The sequence below is a fragment of the Neopelma chrysocephalum genome, unplaced genomic scaffold, assembly GCF_003984885.1.
Source record: "Neopelma chrysocephalum unplaced genomic scaffold, ASM398488v2 Primary Assembly neopelma1_25, whole genome shotgun sequence".
In the NCBI taxonomy this organism is placed as follows: Eukaryota; Metazoa; Chordata; class Aves; order Passeriformes; family Pipridae; genus Neopelma; species Neopelma chrysocephalum.
Genome location: NW_020897694.1, coordinates 40,417,685 through 40,439,296, shown reverse-complemented (window position 1 = coordinate 40,439,296; position 21,612 = coordinate 40,417,685). Strand labels below are relative to the sequence as shown.

Genomic DNA, 21,612 nt, shown 5'->3' with positions numbered 1-21,612 from the left:
ATTTGAAGTTGAGCTCTTTGTCCAAACAGTCCTTGCTGAAATGTCAATACACTACCAGGACACTGGCTCACAGGGTTCATCATGATTTCCAGGCAGTGTGTGGCTTTGTTTCTCTGCTTTCTGCTACTGATCCCTCTTTCTCTGGATGCAGGTATGTTGCAGGATATGGCTGTAATTCTGTTTACTGGCAACGGACCGCTTTCCTGTCTCTGAGACATAATTTCCATTGCAAGTTTTGAGTTGCATGTTTTTCCTGTCTCCGGCTGTGCCCGTGGTATTCTAAAGTTCTTGTTTGCTCTCGGTGTGATGGTTCCACGCACATTTTCTGCCAACTGAGGAAAAGCACCTCTAGACTGCTAAATGAATGTATTATCTCGGTGCACAGATAGCAGGCAAACCACCAGCTGTCTGCCCACTACATGAAGAAAGGAACTGTGATTTATTGTTATATCGTATTGAACTGGGACATTTCTCAAAGCAAAGCATCAATAGCCTGTCATTCAGCTGATGACTAATTAAGGAGGTGAGGATCCACCCTATTTCAGCAGCAGTAGAAGGCAGAGAGGAGGTGGCTTCAGTGGCTCCAGTATGTGTCTTAAAATCAGCTCCAACAGTAATAAAGTAGATCCAGTGCTTTCAGATTCCCAGTTAGCCATTGACTGGGTCTCCTGTGTTGCAGTGAGGAAAGGTGGAAAAATATGTAGCAAAGTCAAAAATGTTCCAATGCAAATAAGTGGAGAATGCCAAAATAAGAGTGGGTGGATATTCCCAGCCAGACACCCAGGCTCGCTCCTCTGTTAGAGTCTGTGTCCATGCAGTGATACATGTGCCATGTATCTGCAGCATAAGGTTAATTAAAAGCCCTCAAGGAAAGCCATATTAAATGCATACAGCCTGACTTTGAAATCATGGCAGAAAGACCCAGATGACATTCCTATAATGACCAAATATTTATGAAGCACCCTGGGATAAATTCAATGCACACCACACAATACTTTATCCCTTCAAGTAACTTTGAAATATAGGGAAAAATTACCACTATTTTGGATGTAATTCAGCAAATATTCTGATTAGACACATTTATGAAGATGCCTCACCAGACTGGAATAAACCCTCTCAGCATTTATGTTTGTGTATATGTTGATGGGGACACACGTGAGTCTTGTTCTTCAGCATCCCTCAAGGTCCTTCCAGAAGGTAGAATGTAACTCCTATTCTTTCAGGGGTCATGTAGTGGAGAATGTCCTGGGGAAAGGCAGGTGACACACGTCAGGCTTGATCCCCAAATCTACCCGCAATCACAGGTGAAATAGTTTAAGTGCTGAAATTTAAGTTGTCATGAAGCTCCAGAAGCTCCCCTACTGACATAAAGGAAAAAGAAAAATTGATAATTTCAAGACTTGTTCTGTGTAGTACATGGAGAAAAAGTACATTGTAGCACTTGGACTTCTCATTCCTTATCCTGAATTATACTGGGCATAGCTGTGTGGTGTGCTTATATCCTAAGGCTGAGGAACAGGTCAACATGGTGACTGTGCTTTCAGTGCACACTTCTGTCAGTTGCAAGTTGATGTAGCTCTAGGAAATGAGCTCTGCTGATGCCTGCTATCAAACCTGTGTACTCAATGTCTTCCCAAAGCATGGCACAGACACACAAAGAGAAGACCCCCTCTGCAGCTGTGGTCTATAGTGCTGACAGAAGCTAGGAGCCATCTACAGGCTCCACTAGGAAAAGTAATCAGCACTGTCCAGCTTTCCTATATACCTTAACGTAGGCTTTTCCACAAAAAAACTAAAGATAATATATTAAAGTGGTGATTTTTAAATTGTGGTTTACTAGTGGTGGGATAAGTTCCTTCTTCAGGTCCAACAAGTGAAGGAGTGTGAAATAACATGTGACTGTGGCTGAAGGGATGACTGTGGTCCACCTGTCACCAAATGACTGTAGCATGTACAGAAAAATCAGGTTTTACCATGTACATTGGTACTAGATAAAGTGACACAGGCTTCGTAGCTGCTACAATTCAAAGAAACTGCTGCAAATGTCAAGATGCGTATGTACAACAGTACCTTAGGAGTCACTGGTGTACATACATCACGCATACATACAACACTGTTGTAACATGCCACCTTCTCCTAAGCTCTGGGCTCTGTAAAATTCATGTGTTGTCACTATCTGTGAGGTAAAACAGAGAGAAAGGAGGCTCCTTCACATTTGCCCATCTCTTTTCTAATGTGTCTCAGAAAAAAAACCTTGGAAAGCAGAAAAGCTTCCAGAGGAAATTGTCCCCAGATCCTCTCTGTCTGGCAAACGCAGCTGTATGACAAAGAACATGCCACTGTTTTTCAGTCTTTCTAAAGCGGGAAGAGGCAAGCAGCATTTTGCAAAGGCAAAGACGAGCCAACAGCTTCTTTGAAGAGATAAAACTGGGGTCACTAGAGAGAGAATGCATGGAAGAAAAGTGTTCCTATGAGGAAGCAAGAGAGATTTACCGTGATGATGCAAGGACAGTAAGTAAAATAGGCCTGGCTGAGCGAGCACTCATTGTCATAAGGACTTCCCCTACTTAAGGGTTTGCTTTGACATTCTAAACCATGAGAGCAAAAAAAGCAGTTAGTGTCCTGCTATTTGCATCTTTGTCTTGTATCTATAGACACACAGCAGCAGTGAGTTACAAGAGGGCACACTGCATAGGCCGTCCTCGGCAGTATCCATCTAGGGAATGCTCTCTGAGTTGTCTCCCGAAACCCCAAATTTCTGCCCTGACAGTACTTTAAATTGTTGTATTGTGCAATATATTCTTCAGTCAATCCCACCTCAGCTATACAGAGGTTACTTACAGGTAACCCATTTGTGTCTGTAAGTGAGTCCCCTTCACTACTGGTATATGAAAATAATGTACAATCTAGAAAATAATGTAGGGTATTTCATGGATATTAACTGTCACAAATTATAAAGGCAGAAGGGGCATCACTCTGGCTTTCTGTAACCCCTCCTGTGTGACAAGAGCAGTAAGACATAACTGGAGTTAATTTTTCTTTAATTGAATCTTGCATCTTTTTCTTCCAGAATGAGTTCTGGCACATCTATTCCGGTACGATTATTCAGGATGTTCTAACAGCTGTGAAACTCTTCCACTGCTGCAGCTCTTTGCATGAGGTGGACTGACACTGAATGTTTTACAGACCCTAACCAGTGTGACTCCAACCCCTGTCAGAATGGCGGGATTTGTGATGACCAGTTTCAGGATTACGTTTGCCGCTGTCCTGTTGAATATGAGGGCAAGAGCTGTGAAAAAGGTCAGCTTGTGGCATAACTTAACAAAATAAAAATGCCATTATTAATTCAAATGCAAGGCATTGAGATAAGTAGTAGCAATCATTACCATTCAGGAGTTGGACTTGATGATCCTCTGGGGTCCCTTCCAGCTCAGGATATTCTATGATTCTGTGATTCTGCATCATTCTAGCTATGACAGCTACTGTTCATAGTGCTTGTGGTGTTGCATGTTGGAATTAACCACCTAGCAGTCAGGCACTGAAAGGCAGCAATATAGTTATTGCCCTATAATGACTTTGTAAAAAAAAAAATTGCCTTTTGTGCACCATCTGAGAGAAAAGGAGGAATTTTTTTCCTACCCGACTTCTGAAGTTACTTTGACTTAGAAGCTCGATGCATTATGTGAATGAGAACTACACTGCATATGCATGGTATAAAGCCCGAAGGGATGGGTCCAGTGGTTAATGAAGTTAATATACATATCTCCACTGATTTCAGTGGACACCTCACACTGAGTGTTATACCTTCAGAACACCCAGAGTCCAAACAAGGGTTAGACACTCATTAAGTCTAACCAGGCAGCCTCAACAGTCATCCCAGAGCATCCTTCTGCTAAATGGCAAAATACAAAATAGTTATAATTTTTCAGTCATCTATTACAATGGCTAACACACAATCACAACACCTCCGTACTTTAGACAGCTCAGCTACTGTATAAATGCAGACTGATTTAATTTTAGGTGTATGTTTCTTAAGCATAGCCTTTTATTCCCTAATTCCTGGAGATCCAGGCCTACCTAGCTTTTTACAAATGGAAGGTGCTTCTAACGCAGTCACTCTACATAAATCACAGAAATCTGCTTTGCTGCCTTGCTTCTCTGTCAACATTTCAAATGCAATTGATTCATGTTAAGCACAAAAATCTGTCTTGAAACCTAAATGCTCTTTGTCTGACTTTAGCCGTGGCTGACAAACTGAAGTGCATTTTTGACAATGGTGGCTGTGAACAGTACTGTGCTGATGAGCAGTCCGGAAAACGAGTGTGCTTCTGTGCAGATGATTACACTTTAGCAAGTGATGGCATGTCCTGCATCCCCCAAGGTAAGACTAGCCTGATGCTAAGTCTAAGCCAGCTCTGGGAGAAAGATTTTCAACATGTGCACATCAGGAGGCACAAGGTATAACCCTTAGATACCAGCTCCCCACCTCTTCTTCACAGGCAGAGTCCCAAATAGTACATTTGGGCTTCTGCTGCAAGTTAGACATCCCAGTAAAGCAGCTGTCAGTGTGCACACCAAGCAGGGAGCCTTCTGAACCTCTCTTTTCACTCCTCTGGGAGATGGGAGATTCAAGTTTGAACATCCTATCTGCTCAGAGTTAGGAGAGAGATGAACCCGTCTCCTCCTTTGGGAGCATGCTCACCACTAGTCAAGCAGAGAAGAACTGAGCAGTGGAGACAAGCTCATGGCAGCAAGTGGTCGGGGATTTGGAGTCAGGCTGAGGGGTTTCTGGTAAATGGAGGGGCTCTGGGCTTCGCAAGTCCTTCTTTGTTTCAGCTTACACCCACAGTGTAAGCTATATTTCATGGGCAGCATTGTTTTACTGTTGTCTCTCAATCTGAAATTGTGACTGGATTTTATTACTATATTTATTTCAGTGCAAGGGTCAAGAGAGGAAGAGGTCTATTAAAAACAAAGAAAAACAGTTATTTTCTTTTCCTTCCTGCCTTTCTTTCTTCCTTCCTTCCTTCCTTCTCTTTTCTTCTTTTTCTTCTTTTCCTTCTTTTCCTATTTAGTAGGAATAATACACTTTTGGTATTACTATAGACACTATGGCTAGATATTTCTCTCACCTGACGAGGTCAGTTTCAACTGGGACTAGGGTAGTGCAAGTTAATTATTTTTCCAATACATAAGCTGGCACCTGACTCTATTGCAGATGCCTACTTGAATTACTTTATTAGAGGGGAAAAAAGAGACCCCTGGGGATATGAACATAACAACATAATGGATAGAGCTGTAGGGAGCATGCTAAGTAATTCTGAGGGGTGATGCCCCCCTACAAACACACCTCAATGGAGCACTCATGCAGAGAGCTGATAATGACAACATAGCTGTCAACAACAGCAATTTCATTAGAAAAAAATGTCTACTAATCTGCTTATCCCTTATTAACAGATCCTGCAGTACCACGTGGTGGGGAAGGTGCTTTTGTTAAAAGCTGAGAACAAAGAATTCAATATTCCCCATGGGCTTTTCAGTGTGTCTTCCCCTCTGAGGAGGATGTATTTGTTGCTGCTTGCTTCTTGGGGACCAAAACAGCCGTAAAGCTGACCACATGTTGCAAGTGGAGAAAACTGTGCAACTGCCAGGCTGCCAGTCCCCTCACAGTCCTTTTGTCATCTCTCACAGTGGCCCTTCTTCTTTTGGGACATTGGCCCTTTTGCACTGTTGCCCTGCATACAGTTAGAGTCCATGGGTCTGTGTTACGTCTGTTCTGATCCTTCCCCAGCTGCCATCAAAAAGCTACCCCTGTTTCTCCATACCTTGCCTGTACCTGTAAAAGGCTGATGCTGTCTTCATATAGCTGAAGTTATTACAGATCCATGGAAATATCAGATGCAGCTCAACATAGACTATAGGGCCCTGGCTTCCAAAGTGGTAGAAAGAGAGCACTCCTCCTCACAGTGTTATCACAGTGTGACTGCCAGACAGAAGGGATGGTGTTTTGTTGCATCACAGACACATGGCACACAAAAAACCCCAATGGCAGGCCTTCTTTAAAGGAAAATTCAGTTGGGTGGAAGATGTACTGAAAACACCAAGGCTTCCTCTGCACTGCAGCTCAGTCTCACGTTCAGTCAGGATTTGATTCTCTTACTGCTAGTCTTCACATTCTTGCTCAGAGTGAAAACAGACCTTAGACTGACTGAGATGTGAAGTCCAGAAGAATCAAGGATTCTCTGAACACAAGCAAACTAGGTACAGTCTGTGAGAGGCATACCAGAAGACATAGTGTCTGCTCTCAGGACATCTTTGGGTCTGCCCAAACAAGGGATGGCAAGCTGCCCATCCCATGCTTAAGCCTCTCTCTGACCATACCATGGATGCTGGGCACTTGGTACAACTGAATTAAAGTCAGCAGGGTCACTGAAAATACGCAGACTACAGAGTCACTTCTTCACTCCAGCCTGCAGCCTACCTCATGTTGTTGACATATATCTTAAGCAGGTATAGTGTTTGCAAAGTCCTGTAGTAAGTGAATATGTGTCAATGATAATGCATAGGCCTGCACTCTATTTCTTAGAGCATTTCTGGCTGCTTCGAAACAAAAAGACTACTTACTTGTTGAGCTGCTTCAAATCAGTTGAAACACTGATTTCTAGTCTGGGAGTACGGGTTCTCAAAACTAACAGCTTCACTGAAATTTTGCTGTAAATTCAGTACAGTAAAATCACACTTGCTGCCCTCTGTTGTTATTTTCTTTTTAAATTTTTTTTTCAGTGAAATACCCATGTGGAAAAATACCAGTGCTGGCAAAAAAAAATTCAACTGCACAAGGGAGAATAGTAGGTGGTTTAATCTGTCCTCCAGGTGAATGTCCATGGCAAGTGAGTCTTCAAAAATCTTTCATTGCTTTTGTTTTTTTAACTTCCTTACAAAAGTGCTATCTTAAATTCATTGTTTTAAATCTGTTATGTTAAAAATTCATTAACAGTACCGTGTCTGGATAAGCGAACTCCCCCTTCGTCCCTAGCCAGCAGATACACCTGTTTCAGTCAAGCATTTTAGCTTTGTTTTGGAGTGCCTGCTTTCATTGGAGTAGAGTAGTAACACAGCCACCTCTGTCCTCTGATACCTTAGTCCTTAACCTTACTGCTGGCAAGAATTCTAGTTGCAGCTTGGAGGGATACACTCTCGGCCATAATAGGCAAGGTCCATAATACGAGATGGAGAAAATGTCAATTTAGGAAGACTCCCTCTCATAAATTCTCAATAAAGTCAGCACAGTATTCTCACACACAGTTGCATACAGTGTCAGAAAAAAGCAATATGAAACCCATCACTACTGAGATTCAGATCAAGCATGTTTGATGTAAGACATAAATTTGCTTTGTGTTGGCAGGCCCTTATAATGCATGATAATAAAGAAAAGTGTGGCGGTACCCTGCTTTCCCCGGAATGGGTGGTCACTGCAGCTCATTGTTTGGACTATATTCACCTTGAACAGCTTCGTGTGAGATTGGGTATGTATTCTCCTCTCCTCATCTTGTCAAGGTGGTGGCAGCTTCTCATCCTGATAAAACCAGCATTAAAGGCTTTGGTAGTATAAGGGAATTGTCCTTCATAGGTGTCAGACTAGAAGCACCCTATCTCCTTAAACTTACAAGGAATCAAGGAGCTCCCTGATATGACCTGTGATTAATAACTTTTCCAGGTGAACACAAAATAAATGAAGATGAGAAAACTGAGCAAGAAAGTGGAGTTTCCAGGATGATCATTCATGAAGGATACACGATTGGACAAGTCAATAATGACATTGCCCTTTTGAGCCTGGAAACACCGGTGAATCTCACAGACTATGTGGTGCCGATATGTTTGCCTGAGAAACGGTTTGCTGTGTATGAACTGTCCTCTATCAAGTTCTCCACAGTAAGTGGATGGGGACGCCTATTAGATGGAGGTGCCACCTCTTCTGTTCTGATGAGAGTTGATTTGCCACGCGTAAAGACACAAGAATGTGAAAAGGAGACCAATTTAAATATCACAGAGAACATGTTCTGTGCAGGAGACCTGTCTGGAGCTAAGGACTCCTGCAAGGGAGACAGTGGTGGTCCTCATGCTACAAAGTACAAGAACACTTGGTTTCTGACTGGGATTGTCAGCTGGGGAAAGGGCTGTGCTGTTGAAGGCAGCTATGGGGTTTACACAAGGGTGTCCAAATACATCAACTGGTTGAAAAAGCACATGGACTAAAGATGTTGAGCCAGAGCATTTCCAGAGTGTGCTATTGTCCCCCAATCACTCTGCCATTTTCCTATGGAAGCATTCCTTCATTATGTTAGATATGTGATACCCGTGATACCCATACCACTATTAATGATTCAAAGCAAGCCCAATGCCTACTTGAATATATAAAATACATTCCTTATTGATATTGTTTGAAAACTTGTATCTTATCAAGCAGGCACAGGAGAACGATAACAAATCAGACTCAAAGTCCCTCTTGTTCTGCATCCATTTCTGCTGAAGGACAGACCTAGATGCTGAGAGAAAGACTGTCAGCAATACATCATAATCCTTCCTCCAGCTATCCTCTCAGCTTCTGGTAATCAGTGAAGTACAGACTTCCTGAGCCAGAAGTTGCATTAGACTGAACAGTCATGAATGAATCTGCTGTCTGTAATTGTATGCAATCTCCTTTGAACACATTCATGTGTCTGGCTTTCACAACTTCCTACGCTATGGATCCTGTAATATAATTATGAAATAGCAGAAAAAGTAGAAAAAATGTTTCCTTTAGATTGTGTTAAAGTAGCTTTCTCCAACAGTTGCAGTGGCAACGAGATTTGAGGGATAGGAATCTTAGACATTCTCCAGAACAAGAAAGCTGGAAAAAGGTTGATTCCACATTTACGGGTTTGCTATGAAAAGTTTATTTTGGTCTTCTTGCATCAAGCATTATTGCTGTAAGGCTATAAAATGCAATATTTAACCCTATATTTATAGGTGGTGAAGAATACCATTGATTTAATCTAATCTTTGCCTTGCTTGTTGATACATAGAGCACAAATGAAAGGGAACATTTGTTTCATTTGTTGTCCAGTATAATCTAAACTGTATTCTCTATACTGAGATCTAAAGTCAGAATAAAATAATTGTCTGACCATATGAAAAACACTGACCAAATACCATTCACTAAAATCTTAAGGCATAAATGGTAGAACTTGAAACACTCTGAAAACACTATCAACTATAAAATTTAAAAATATACCTTCTAATCTAAGCATGAAAACTGTGAAAAGGTAAGGGAGATAAAAATTATTAGGAGATTAGAAAACGGTTTAGCATTCTTATGTAAAACTTATACCCAAGATCATTTAAATAATGTGGAATATCAACTCAATCACAAAAGCTTATCAGAGAGTAGGACAATTACAGTTGATTAGGGAAAAACATTGATATCATCTGGCACATAAACCATGCAATACTAAACATCCTATAACCTGTTTTACTGACACAGAAGAATGGTATACTGTTCATTTAAATAGTGAACTGAACTGGGAAAAGCAGCAGATTTCAGAGACCTGAGAAACAAGAGGTCTTACAGTATGCGAACATATCCTTACTCAGAAAAGAAGTCCCATCCCAGGGAGGAAAGTGACTAGGAGTAGTGGCCAGCAAATAAAGCCTCATGTTCATTTAGACGAGTCACTCAGCATTGCAAAATCATCCCTGAAGACCCTTGAAGAAAAAACAGCTTGGGTTTTCCGTGGTCCATAAAGCGATTTCTCCTCTGTAACATTCCAATGTAAATACTGACATTTATGAACAAATCATTATCTTGCAAGAAAACAGGTAAACACTGAAAGAAATCAGTAGTAGTAATAATGGCTGCACAGAGCGACTTTTTCAAAACAAAGCTGGGTTTTAGATATATTTTTAATATAACAGCCTGTTTAAGCAAGCCAAGAAGATGAAGGAGACCTGGCAGCTAGCTCTGGAAGCACCAAAGACAGGGGCTCCACAGCGCACTATGAACTCCCCCACAAAGATAGGGGAGATTGAGGCCAGCTCCCAGCGAGCAGCATGCCGAGGTCACTGATCCAAAGTGCGGACCCATCGGCTTACGGGGTTGGGAAGTGGGACACGCGGGTGGGAGCTGCCAAGGGTGCCGCTGTTTTGGCGTAAGATCCCGGCATAGCTCAGAGCCGGGCCAGGGCGGCACCAGCTTATTGAAGTGGCGAGTCACTTACCCTCCTCCAAAATAAAAGGTATAAAAAAAAAAAAAAAGAAAAAAGAGGAAAAAAAAAAAAGGTTGCGGCCTTGGGCTTTGAAAAAATAAAGAAAAAACGGAAAAGAAAGAAAAGTCTCATCTCCTCTGAGTGAGAAATCCCGCCGCGGCTTTCCCCCTGCCCCGGCGCTTCCGCTATTTCTGGGCAGGGAGAAGCAACGCCGCTTCAGTCTCACCCCGCCCGAGGGGGTGAAGACTTCGGCTCCCGTCCCGTCCCGTCAGTCCCTCCCGTGCCCCGTCTCCGGGGCCATCAGCGGGGCGCTCCGCGCTGCCATGGCCGGCCGCCTGCTGCTCCTCCTGCTCTGCGCCGCGCTGCCGGGCCAGCTCTGCGCTCAGGAAGGCGGTAAGGCGGCACCTTTCTCATTTTTTTGGGATGGAGGAATCCCTCTTCGGAACAGTCTTCGGGGATGGGGAGGAGCTACCGGGCCGGGAGACGGTGAAAGGTCGATGTTGCGGGCCGGGGGCGCGCACCGGGAGAGCGCCGGGAGCCGCGCTTCGGGGACAGGGAGCTGCTGTGGGCATCTCGGGGTGCCAAACCCCAGGGATGCTAAGTCCCGCTGCCGTCCCCGAGGCCTTTCCTAGGCTGCTTCGTCTTCCCTTTTTTCCTCCGGAAAGTGGGATTGCTGTCCCTCCTCGCCGTTTGCAACTGGAGTACAGCTGCCCTCACACCCTGAGGTGCTCATGTGTGTGAAGGGAAGCCTGGCCAAGCCTTGGTTGGGTGTGCTTGGCCGTGGAGGTGACAGGTGGGAAGCATGTCCCTCTGTCCTCTGTTTGTGCCACCACCATGCTCAATGCCAAAGTCCAGGACACCATCAAGAAGTGGCCTTTCAGAAGTTGTTAACTCTGCCTTCGGTGACTCAGGCCACTTACAGTTTAAAACAAGTCTTTAGCATATTTCTGGAACATCCTACTTCAGTTGTCCAGTGCCTATTGCTCCTTGGTGTCTCTGAAGAAGGAAGCATGATAGAAAGCTTGGGAAAGAGAACGATCAAGCTCAGAAGACTGATAAGCTAGTTCAAGTTTACAAAAATAACCTCTTATGCGGGTAGTGTGAAAGCAAAGGAATACAGAGGCAATAACCCCACCAGCTGTGTCCTGTCACTTTCCTGTTACTGCAGAGAGGGATTTAAGGGCAAATAAGATAGCGGGTGAATGAACTAACAGTCACTGAGCTGCAAGTTACAAGCACTTTCTGCAAGCCTTCCTTGGGAGGAGCTGTTTTAAAGTAAGCGGGGCTTGAAATTAAGGATGGGATTGCTTAATATAAATAGCACAAACAGAATTTGTCTCCATTTGGCTGATCCACCAATTTCAATGAAAGCAGAATAAATAACCTCTCTGTTCACTTGGAGGATATTAGGGTATATGATTACTATCAGCAATTTATTTATTATTGAATTAAGCTGCATGAAGAATGCTCCTGAAGGTATGTGCAAGCTGTGTACTGAGCATAAGGCATTGTCCCATCTGTAGCACAGTCTTCTACACTGTGGTTGGAAAGTATTTTTTTCAGTGTAAATTCCAGATGGTAGAACTTGATTAAAAGCCAACTTCCAAACTCTTCCCACTTGCCTAGAACATATGCTTTTTACAGAGTAATTGACAACTTATTTCATCCAGTGTTGGTTTTGTTTTTCCTGCCTGGTAATATGTGCACAAGTCACTGGAAAATAATGCTATTGCTCACATAGCCACATGCCTGAGATGAGTCCAATGCCTATGACCCTCCAGTTTAAATCAACAGCTACCTGCATCTTTAACTTGAAAGCAGCAGGTCTTAGGCTTCTGTCACACCAAGCTTTTAAGAAATAAAAACAACTCAGCAAACTGACTACAGGCTATACTTTCCTGCTAAAGCTGATGTTCATTTACTTCTGCCTTTGTTAAATCTTAGAAGGCAGCTGCCTTATCAGTACGCATATCAGTAAGGCAGGAACATTTCCACAGGCACTTGAGAGGTGCTGTTAAGAGGGGCAGAGGATCCCAGTGCAGCACAGTGGGATTTAGGGTGGTGAAGGGCAATAGAACTCATACATGGGCTCTTCCCATCTGTTATTAGATACATTGCTGCATCTTGAGTTTGTGTGGCATTTAGTTTCTGCATCACAAGCCCCTAGATCAGGCAGTTATGTTGCCTGATGGTCAGCTTTAAAATGAAATTGAGGAATGCAATCTCCCTGGCCTTCAGGGAAAGTCATTCTGTTCAAGACTGAGTCTTGATCAGGAGCAACAGAAATGTAAGCCCTCGGTGGCAACCTGCATGTTCTTATTTTTGAGAATAAAAAGAGTAGGAGAGAATTTTGGGGACCTACATTTTGTCCTGGGGCTACTGATTCTCAGAGGGAGATTGCTCTGAGAGATCCTGGGATGTATTGGCCTGTGTGAGGACTAACTTTACAGGTAATGTTGTGTACAGGTAGAGAGGTGAAAGGGTCTGTTTTGGTTTTGTTTCTACCTCACTTATTTCTAATGACTCTTTAACACCACCAAATGTTACCCATCTGTATCATTTTTCTCTTTTATCTAGTATTCATCAAAAAAGAAAATGCTGACAAGTTCTTGGAAAGAACAAAACGTGCTAACTCTTTCTTAGAGGAACTGAAGAAAGGGAATATTGAAAGAGAATGCGTTGAGGAACGCTGCTCAAAAGAAGAAGCAAGAGAAGCTTTTGAAGACAATGAGAAAACTGTAAGGATGAAATAATATGAAACATAGATCTGTACATTTCATGTTTAAAAATTACCATTCAAGTCTTTTGAGCTGGGCATCAAAAGTCACAAGTTATTTGCAATCACTTAACACAAAGAACAAATAGTAGTTGATTGTGGTTGGAATTGCTAAGGCATAAACGTCTGCCAGCCCATCTTAAAGCCTCCATTCTTTTACTTGTTCTGATCTGTTTAATCGCCATTGAGAGGTATTTGACCTTTAAAGGCCTTGATGCTATCTACCACTATTGGAAATATGTTCACCCTATCTGGGTGGCATAGCCAAGTGCCAGGACTATGGTCAAGACAATCCATCGGAAGTCTGAGAAGGCAAATGCTGACATGGAACTTCATGGGGGAAATTAACTGAACTTAAGTAGTTTTGCAGTGCTTATCATCTGTGGCTCTCTTTATCTGAATTGAGAGAATATATACTGTGGACGGTTCGTAAATGCCTTACTGTTAATTGGAATGAAGTTTGTATGTGTGACTTTTGTGTCACCTACCTTACTCCAATGGCTTGCTTAAGACAGAAATGTGATCTGTTCCCAAGCTCAAGGGAAAGTTAAAGCAATGGGGCAGCTGTGGAGACTGGAGTCAGTAGAATAAGTGGTATTTTAAAACTTGAAGTGACTTAGTAGCGGAGGAGAATAGGGAACGTTGACTGTAGCTATGTGGCTGTTAAGAACAGCCCTGAAACTGGAGTTAAGGCCAGATTCATTTCCCTTTAGCATTACTTGATGGTCAGAATGTTCTTGGAGTGGCACTGAGATGTCATGGGTGCATTGCCAGTGTACTTCAGGGCATATATGTTGACTTACCTATGGCAGAACCAGCACAGCCTGTTCTACCTGGTGACCAGATGTCACTGGAAAGGACTGTCTTGGGCAGACAGCATACCTGGATTCCTCAGTGCAGAGGGAAAGGAGAACACAAATCAGACAAAATGTTTTTAAATGTCAGGATTTATGAGGTTGTGATTGATGGGAGTATGGGGTGGGGATGGAGACTGAAAATTTGGCATTATGGGAAAATAAGTAAATTCAGTCAAAACTGATAGAAAGACACAGTTATGCAAGAAATCAAGTGGCTTATCCTGAGTGAGTCACACTGTGGTATCTCTAAGGAGTTCCAGACATTTCTAAAAAATGCATGAGACTTGTTTCTGTAGAGCTGGGCAATATGGTTTTAAGTTATTAAATGGTAATAGCAGGCTGCAAGGCAGGTAACTGTCACTTAAATATTTCTTTTAACAATTGTTAGCTGCAAATATCCTGTGTATGAAAGGTCTAATATTTTTCTGAGGAATTAGTAATTCTCATTCAACTCTTTCTGTTTCCTTTTATTCCCAATTTCCCACACCTACCTTTAGGAGGAATTCTGGAACATCTATGTAGGTAAGAAACACTTTGTATTTGTTTAATGGATTAAGCTTCCTCACTGCAAGGTTTGAAAGGATGCACCTCTTAAGTAACCCCTTCCTGCTCCCTTGCTTCATCTCTTTTCACTCCAGCACACCCTCACATTGTGTTTCCTCTGAAAAAGGAATCTGATATACTGACTGCTGTTGCTTGAACCCAGTCATTTGATTTGCAGACAGGGTTCAGCTACCTCCAGTTGCTGAGCTGATCTTTGTCTTCTCAAAAAAAAATAGTAGCTCTTTGCACACTAAGGACAATCACAAGTAGAAACTGTCCGTGTGGCTCTGCCAAACAGTTTTCCTCCAGAGGGGCAGCCCTAGGTGGGAGAATTCAGGATACAAAGAGTTATAGATGAGAGTGTCGCTTAAATGCCATAACCAACACTAAGTTGTGAAACTGTATCTCACAGTCACTTACCTGTTTCCTGTCACCTTTCATACCAGAGTGGTATTGATTCCTATATTATAGAGCATTTTGTGGTGGGATGTGTTTTCTACAGACCGGTTTGGAATTCAAGGAAGTTATGCCAGTAGATAGCAAATACTACCTAACAATCTTTTCAGTTTTTTTTCTAAAGGTGTGAGTTGTATTTATTGTCTAGTGTTTGTAAGCACTATGCAAGGACAGATTTTTAATGTATTAGTGCTTTGTAACATGTTCTCCAGAAAGTATGTGTCCGGCTTGCATTTAGGAGGAGTACTTCAAAAATGTTGACCAAAGATAGCTCAGTTTTGTCTTTTGGAATCTGCAGAGAATTGAAAACAGTTACAATAAAGAAGATGCAGACTTTCACAATCCTCTAAGCAGGGGAAGAACTCTACAACCTACAGGCTGAAATTTCAAGGAAAGCCTGCGTCAGTGTTGCAGTAAACTGGATTGGAATATTTCAAACCATTTTCTCATGAGAATACAAGCAGCAGAACATCAGTGCCAGAGCTCTTAGCAGAAATGCCAATTTCATACATTTTAAACCACAGTTCACAAATGCTTTATGGGTGTTCAGAAGTATTGAAAACTACAGATACCCTCAGCCAAGACACTATAACAATTTGTTCTAGCTTCCTTTTTTAGTAGGGGAATTTGTGCAATATTGACATAAAACTCACTACTCTGGCACTTAGGAGGAGGCAGTAACTAGAACCTGTGATGCAGGCCTTGAGTCTGTTCTTTCTTTTGGTTAATATTGGTCTTGCCTTCCCTCTGTTGAGGATGGACATCAGTTTTCCATGCCTCTGTGGCTGGAGCATTTGGAGATCTGTTGATTTTGGGCACATGCAGGTACAGAAGGGATGATTATTAAGCAAGTGTCACTCTTCTGGATATCCTGCTTTTCTTATCAAACAATGCAGCCCAGGGAACACATGTCATGAGGGAACACATTTGCTACAGCAGATCACCATGTCAGCGAGCACCAGTGCAGGAGTGAGATACCTTTGTGGGGATGGGAGAAAGGGCTGCTCCATGGAATGTGTCTCCAAACACAGTGCAGCCTCCCTGTCCTCCAGGTAACTGAATTTGTGACATAATTGTGGCTGGGGCCCTGGATTCAGGTCAGCCAGTATTGTCTAGGTCATGGAAAGGAAGAAAGGCTGCAGAACTACCTTTCAAATGTGGGAGATGCCAGCACAGATGTGGGCAGTGTGAGGTAAGAGCTGATATTTTGAGGCTCAAGCTCACGCCTCACCAGATACAATAGGAAAATTTTGGTGCTTCTAAGCAGCACAAAATATGGATTTTGCAGGGCTTTGTAAAGTGCTGAGGTTTTATTATCTTCTGATTAATATGCTGGTGGCTGTGTCTTTAAATGGAGAGCTCTACAGGCAAAAGACATTCACAAGGGATGAGTTGACCTTAAGGAAATAAAAGTTTAGGCTTTTTAGGCAATAGTTGCAATGTAGAAATGTCCCATCTGCTTTTACGGGCTTCATTGTAAGTTATATATGCTCTTGACTACGATGTATTACTTTATCTTTCTACAAAAAAAAGTTTGTGTATGCACTGTCATACGATATCCACCAAAAACAGATTGCAAAAGTGAGGGTATGTGTATGAATCATTGCAGGTTTGGAATGATTGCAGTTAGACTGCAGTTAGATGGTTTGTTCCATCTGGAATGTGGCAACTCACAGGACCTGTATTTAAAAGGAAGGATAAAAAGTGGCTTCTTAAAACTGACACCCCTTCAGAGTTCACTGGAAATACTTGCACTCTTACAATAATTTGGTGTTTGGTTTGTTTTTGTAGATGGGAACCAGTGCAGCCCAAATCCTTGTCACTATGGTGGCCATTGTAAAGATGGAATTGGTTCCTACACTTGCACATGCTTGGATGGTTATCAAGGCAAGAACTGTGAATTTGGTAAGTTTCTGCTTTAGAGAACTGTGGCAGTGAATTTCCCAGGTAGCTGAAAAGTAGGGAGTTAGTTCTTTCTTAACTCTTAATTATGATGGAGCCTGTCTACATGAACTGGAATCCCCAGAACATGTGGATAAAACTAAGAAGCATATGATTCTTATAACTCATGTCAAAAAGCCTTTATTCCAAGCTCAGAAGTACAACCTCCCTGCTTAGCTCACACCAGAAAAAAACTAAGAAAGCAGATTTCAGTAGACAATGCAGAGACTTTTTCAGGTTTGCAAGGAAGCATATTTTGCATATAAATCCTTCCTGAGGCTCACTTCTGTGGCATACAGCTGCTACCCTGACAATGTCACTGGAGGGTGTATCAGCAGCCCAGAAGTAAGAGTGGAGGGTACAGAACTGATATTCAGGCCCAAGACTGAGGGGAGTGATGAGGAGTTGAGATTTTTAGGGCAGGAGGGAGGAATCGTGTGAGGGTTTACAGTATCTTCTCTATTAGTGTTTTATTCATTTTTCCCCTGACAATTTGTCTCTGCTTTTCTAAGCTCACCATGACATGGCCACTGGGCCCACTTGGACTTGGCAAGTACGTTTTGTATGGTGGATGTGGCTGCCTTGTAAGGCACAACCTGGTGTTCACCACTCATGTTATTCCTAAGATGTACTTCAGATATTTTGCAGATGTAGACACAGATCCTGTTTAAGTGTGCATTTTGTTTTGGTGAAGTTTGAGATCTTCTGTGAAGTCAATGTTTATTTACAGTTTTTCTCCAACCATCTCTTTTCTAGTCATACCAAAGTTCTGCAAAATAAACAATGGTGACTGTGAGCATTTCTGCAGCATCAAAAAAGATGGACAGAAGGATGTATTGTGTTCCTGTGCAGATGGGTATGTTCTAGCAGAGGATGGCAAACACTGTGTTTCAACAGGTATGAAGCGACATGATAAACCAATAACAATTATGGTGAGACTTTTTTCACAGTCAAGGGATGTCCTGGTTCACATTTGAAGAATGTCTTTTGAAACATCGATATTCTACATGAGATAGATTTAACAGTGAGTCCAACTGATTTGTATTTCCAAAACCTTCCATTTGTGAGGTTATGTGATGGACTTGATCAATATCTGGCTGTTTTGGAACCCTTTGTAAGGTGTGTTTCACAGAATTACCACAGTAAATTCTGCTGTTGACAGGAGAAAAGTGATCACAGTAATAACTCACTTACTTAAACGCTTATATGCCATATAAAATATCTGCTTGCAAAAACTTACTACTTTGCTAGAAACTGATGATGTTAGATAATTATCATTGGTACTATTACCATTTGTTCATTTTTGTTTTATTTCAGTAGTCCTGGACAGAGGGGTCAAACATGGGCTCATGATGTTGGTTTTAATATCCTTTAGAACTAATAACACATTGCTGCTGTGAGCCATATTATTTCACTCATTTTCCTTGGTGTTTCCAAGGAGTTTTTCTTGTGGGGTTTATGTCCATCTCCAATTTTGACATTCTTCTCTTCACAGTAAAATACCCCTGTGGAAAAGTTTTTGTGAGAAGAAAGAAAAGGTCAGTTCTTTTACCTGGTGATTATAGCAGTGTAAGGAGTGATCAAGAAGGCCCTCCCACAAATGAAACAAGCTCAGAGGACGATGTTATTACTACAGAAAGCCCAACCCCCCCAACTGTCAACAGAACAAGTAGCAAGAATCCATATGTTGATACCAGGATAGTAGGTGGGGATGAATGCCGTCTCGGTGAATGTCCATGGCAGGTAAGTCTGGTGTGTGTGCCCTGCATGTGAGCAGAGTGTTTTTCTGAGGGAAGATGTGCAGTGGTTCCTTTCACCTGGCTGCCTTCTGAATGTTACCCATGTACTGCCAGTGGTAGTGAGATGTAGTTGAATTGTGTGAACTGGGCACTTAGATGTGCTGTTCTGCAACTTGAGGCCTTAAAGTGTCAAAATGAAAGGCTTTGTGCCATTTTAGATGGAGCTGCCTAACCTATTCCACACAGGGCTTTTGAGTCATGCTGGTCTGCCAGGCCATTTTTGCAGGTTACGGTCTGGTTCTGTTTGAGAGGGAACTCAGGGAACACACCCAAGAGCATGTCAGATAAAGCAAGCGTTTTACTCTGGAAATACACTTCTGTGTTTTACTTTTGAGTTTGGGCCAGCCAAAAATGAATTCCTGTATTTGGGAATAGTAAGGGGGAGACAAACAGGAATAGCACTTGGACAGGAATTCTTGGGGGTGGTAAGTCCAAGGGATGGGGTGATTTGGGGGCTGCACTCTGCCTGCTCAGTCAGTCAGTGTCTAAAAGACAGTACTAAGTACTGTGTGTGCGGTAACATGGAATCCAAACATCTACTTCACATAAAGGCAGTCGAGACTCTATAGCAGTACAAGCTGATCTGTAGCCTCTTCACCCATGAATATAGTATTAAGAGAGACCTGGAGGGCCCCATAGGTGTTGCAGTAAGAAGTGAATATGTGGTGTGCAGAGAAATCAGTTACCTGTTTATAGCTCATTCACATTAAACTGCACTTCCTAATTTTGCACTTACCTTTTTTCTTTCACAGGCTGTGCTGCTAAATGAGGAAGGAGAAGAGTTTTGTGGTGGAACTATTCTGAATGAAAATTCTATACTTACTGCAGCTCATTGCATGAACCAATCTAAAGAAATCAAAGTTGTTGTTGGTAAGTGGTTATTTATTTTACTCCTGCAATGTTTGAGCATATGTTGCAGCTTCACCTTCTGTGATCTAAATGTCGTGCGAGATGTACTCATTACTTTATGTGTTACGGTTTGTTACTTTTTTGTTGTTATTTTGCTTTTTCTAATTTCTTGTTACTGTGGGAATCCTCCTTTTCAACAACAGGGACAGCAGATGTGGAAAATGATAATGGTGCATTCCTTTCTTCTTTGCCAACTAGTTGGAAGTGATTAAAAACAAATGTTTTATAAACTATGGCTATCAATGTTTTCAGCAGAGCAGTGCTTTTTCAGAAAGCTTGTCATTTCTGACACATCTGAATCATCCACATTTGTTCCTGCAGGAACACTCAGGAAATCTATGACACATTCAATAGAGGGCAAAGGAACAAACTCTGGTTATGGTTGCTTCACTTCTGAGCTGGGACAGTAGATCAACGCAACTTTATCTTTTCACTGTTTTAGTCTTGACCCAGACCATGTTCTCGTCTCTAAGTCACGCTCAAGCTCCTTTAAGAGATTCCACATGAAGTTCCATTAGTTTAGCTGGCTCGGTTTGTGCCTTTATGTAAATTGGTACAAAAATCTCTGTAGACCAAAACTCAGGACCAAAACTGATCCAGTTGCTGCTAATAAATATTGCCTACATTTATTTGTATAAATGCTTACGCTAAGTGTTAGGAATGGGTATACTAGTCTCTTCCTCTATCAAGGTTGCTCTTAATTTCTTATACTATCTCCACATTAATGACTCTTTTAATAATCTTGTACAGGTGAAGTGGACAGAGAGAAGAAAGAACAGTCTGAAACGATGCATACTGTGGACAAAATAGTTGTTCACCCTAAATATGTTGCTGCGACGTATGATAATGACATAGCCTTAATAAAGCTGAAGGAACCTATCACATTTTCGGAGTACGTTATCGCAGCTTGCCTTCCCAAAGCAGACTTCGCTAATGAAGTTCTGATGAACCAAAGATCTGGGATGGTTAGTGGCTTTGGGCGTGAATTTGAAGGGGGACGACTATCCAAAAAACTGAAAGTGCTTGAAGTCCCCTATGTTAATAGGAACACTTGCAAGCAATCGACTAACTTTGCAATAACAGAGAACATGTTCTGTGCTGGTTATGACACAGAGCAAAAAGATGCTTGTCAAGGAGACAGTGGAGGCCCCCATGTAACCAGATATAAGGATACTTATTTTGTTACTGGAATTGTTAGCTGGGGAGAAGGATGTGCAAAGAAAGGCAAATATGGTGTCTATACCAAATTGTCCAGGTTCTTGCGTTGGGTAAAAATGGCCTTGAATTTGTAGCGGTGGTGTGTCTCCTGATCCTTCTGATAGCTTCCTAGGTGCAGTTTTTGTAACAGAAACTTTTTTTTTCCACATCTGCTAAATTTATTTTGAGAGCTGATTCCTTAAAGTTATGGTGCTGCTTCTATTTGTATTATCCCTGGCTTTAAATCACATATATGGAGATTGTGAGTAGTGTTTTGAATTTGTTGAATGGTGGAATTTCCCCAAACAAAATGGTTGCTCAGTGGGGTATTTTGTTTGCTTTAGTTATTTTTATATTGCCATTTTGGTTCTTGTCTGTTGACTCAAGTGCTTCCACCAGAGGCTCATAAACATATTCTAAACAATCACTAGCCATGATGAAAGTGGGCAGGACAGGACTTCAGTTAATCCTCGTATTACAACCATCTGGCTCAGCAGGGAGTTTGTTATTTCTGGAGCTATTTAGATTGTCCCTTTGGATGTATTCAGAAGAGTAAGGGAGCAAGGGAGTTTGCGTGGCAAAAGCTGAGACACAAGTAAATATTCAATGTGTGATTGAATAATAACCACATATTCCACTGACTGGCCTACTCAGGTCACAGCAGCTAATTAAAATAGTGATTTGCTTTATATGGATTGTAGTTCACCTTAGTTTAATGTAAACATTGCTGCTCATCAGAAAAAAATGTATGTGCGTGTTCATTGTTTACTGGATTGTGTTGTGGATTGTGTTTGGCTGAGGATCGGAAATCTCCTATTTTTCTGGGTGTTTCTGTCAGGTACAATATTGATGTACACCAGCATTTGAAATAAAACATTCTTTCTTCTTCA

The 21,612-nt window shown here is 41.9% G+C and overlaps 2 protein-coding genes across 3 annotated transcripts; both read left to right on the top strand.

The window, feature by feature from the left end:
- LOC113963676 (coagulation factor VII-like) lies at positions 1 to 10,171 on the top strand. Of its 2 annotated transcripts, XM_027675053.1 has the most exons (8): positions 2 to 151; positions 2,351 to 2,511; positions 3,071 to 3,095; positions 3,187 to 3,300; positions 4,241 to 4,381; positions 6,784 to 6,890; positions 7,406 to 7,526; positions 7,718 to 10,167. In XM_027675053.1, exons 1-8 carry the CDS (start codon positions 82 to 84, stop codon positions 8,254 to 8,256), a joined length of 1,278 nt encoding a protein of 425 aa, XP_027530854.1. In that variant the 5' UTR covers positions 2 to 81; the 3' UTR covers positions 8,257 to 10,167. The 2 variants fall into 2 exon arrangements, with proteins under 2 accessions (XP_027530855.1, XP_027530854.1); XM_027675054.1 differs by lacking the exons at positions 2,351 to 2,511; positions 3,071 to 3,095 and having other exon boundaries at positions 1 to 151; positions 7,718 to 10,171.
- A 316-nt stretch (positions 10,172 to 10,487) lies between these two features.
- Positions 10,488 to 21,612, top strand: LOC113963675 (coagulation factor X-like). Its single transcript, XM_027675052.1, has 8 exons — positions 10,488 to 10,637; positions 12,822 to 12,982; positions 14,375 to 14,399; positions 16,668 to 16,781; positions 17,574 to 17,714; positions 18,313 to 18,560; positions 19,369 to 19,486; positions 20,276 to 21,612. The coding sequence occupies exons 1-8, from the start codon at positions 10,568 to 10,570 to the stop codon at positions 20,815 to 20,817; spliced, it is 1,419 nt and encodes a 472-aa protein (XP_027530853.1). The 5' UTR covers positions 10,488 to 10,567; the 3' UTR covers positions 20,818 to 21,612.

Bases quoted from the DNA above. Each gene is read 5' to 3' on its own strand.
- LOC113963675 (XM_027675052.1), top strand. From the start codon at position 10,568: ATGGCCGGCCGCCTGCTGCTCCTCCTGCTCTGCGCCGCGCTGCCGGGC. The intron at 10,638-12,821 runs GTAAGGCGGCAC...TCTTTTATCTAG, and splicing joins GCTCTGCGCTCAGGAAGGCG to TATTCATCAAAAAAGAAAAT. The intron at 16,782-17,573 runs GTAAGTTTCTGC...TCTCTTTTCTAG, and splicing joins AGGCAAGAACTGTGAATTTG to TCATACCAAAGTTCTGCAAA.
- LOC113963676 (XM_027675053.1), top strand. From the start codon at position 82: ATGATTTCCAGGCAGTGTGTGGCTTTGTTTCTCTGCTTTCTGCTACTG. The intron at 2,512-3,070 runs GTAAGTAAAATA...TTTTTCTTCCAG, and splicing joins ACCGTGATGATGCAAGGACA to AATGAGTTCTGGCACATCTA. The intron at 6,891-7,405 runs GTGAGTCTTCAA...TTGTGTTGGCAG, and splicing joins CAGGTGAATGTCCATGGCAA to GCCCTTATAATGCATGATAA.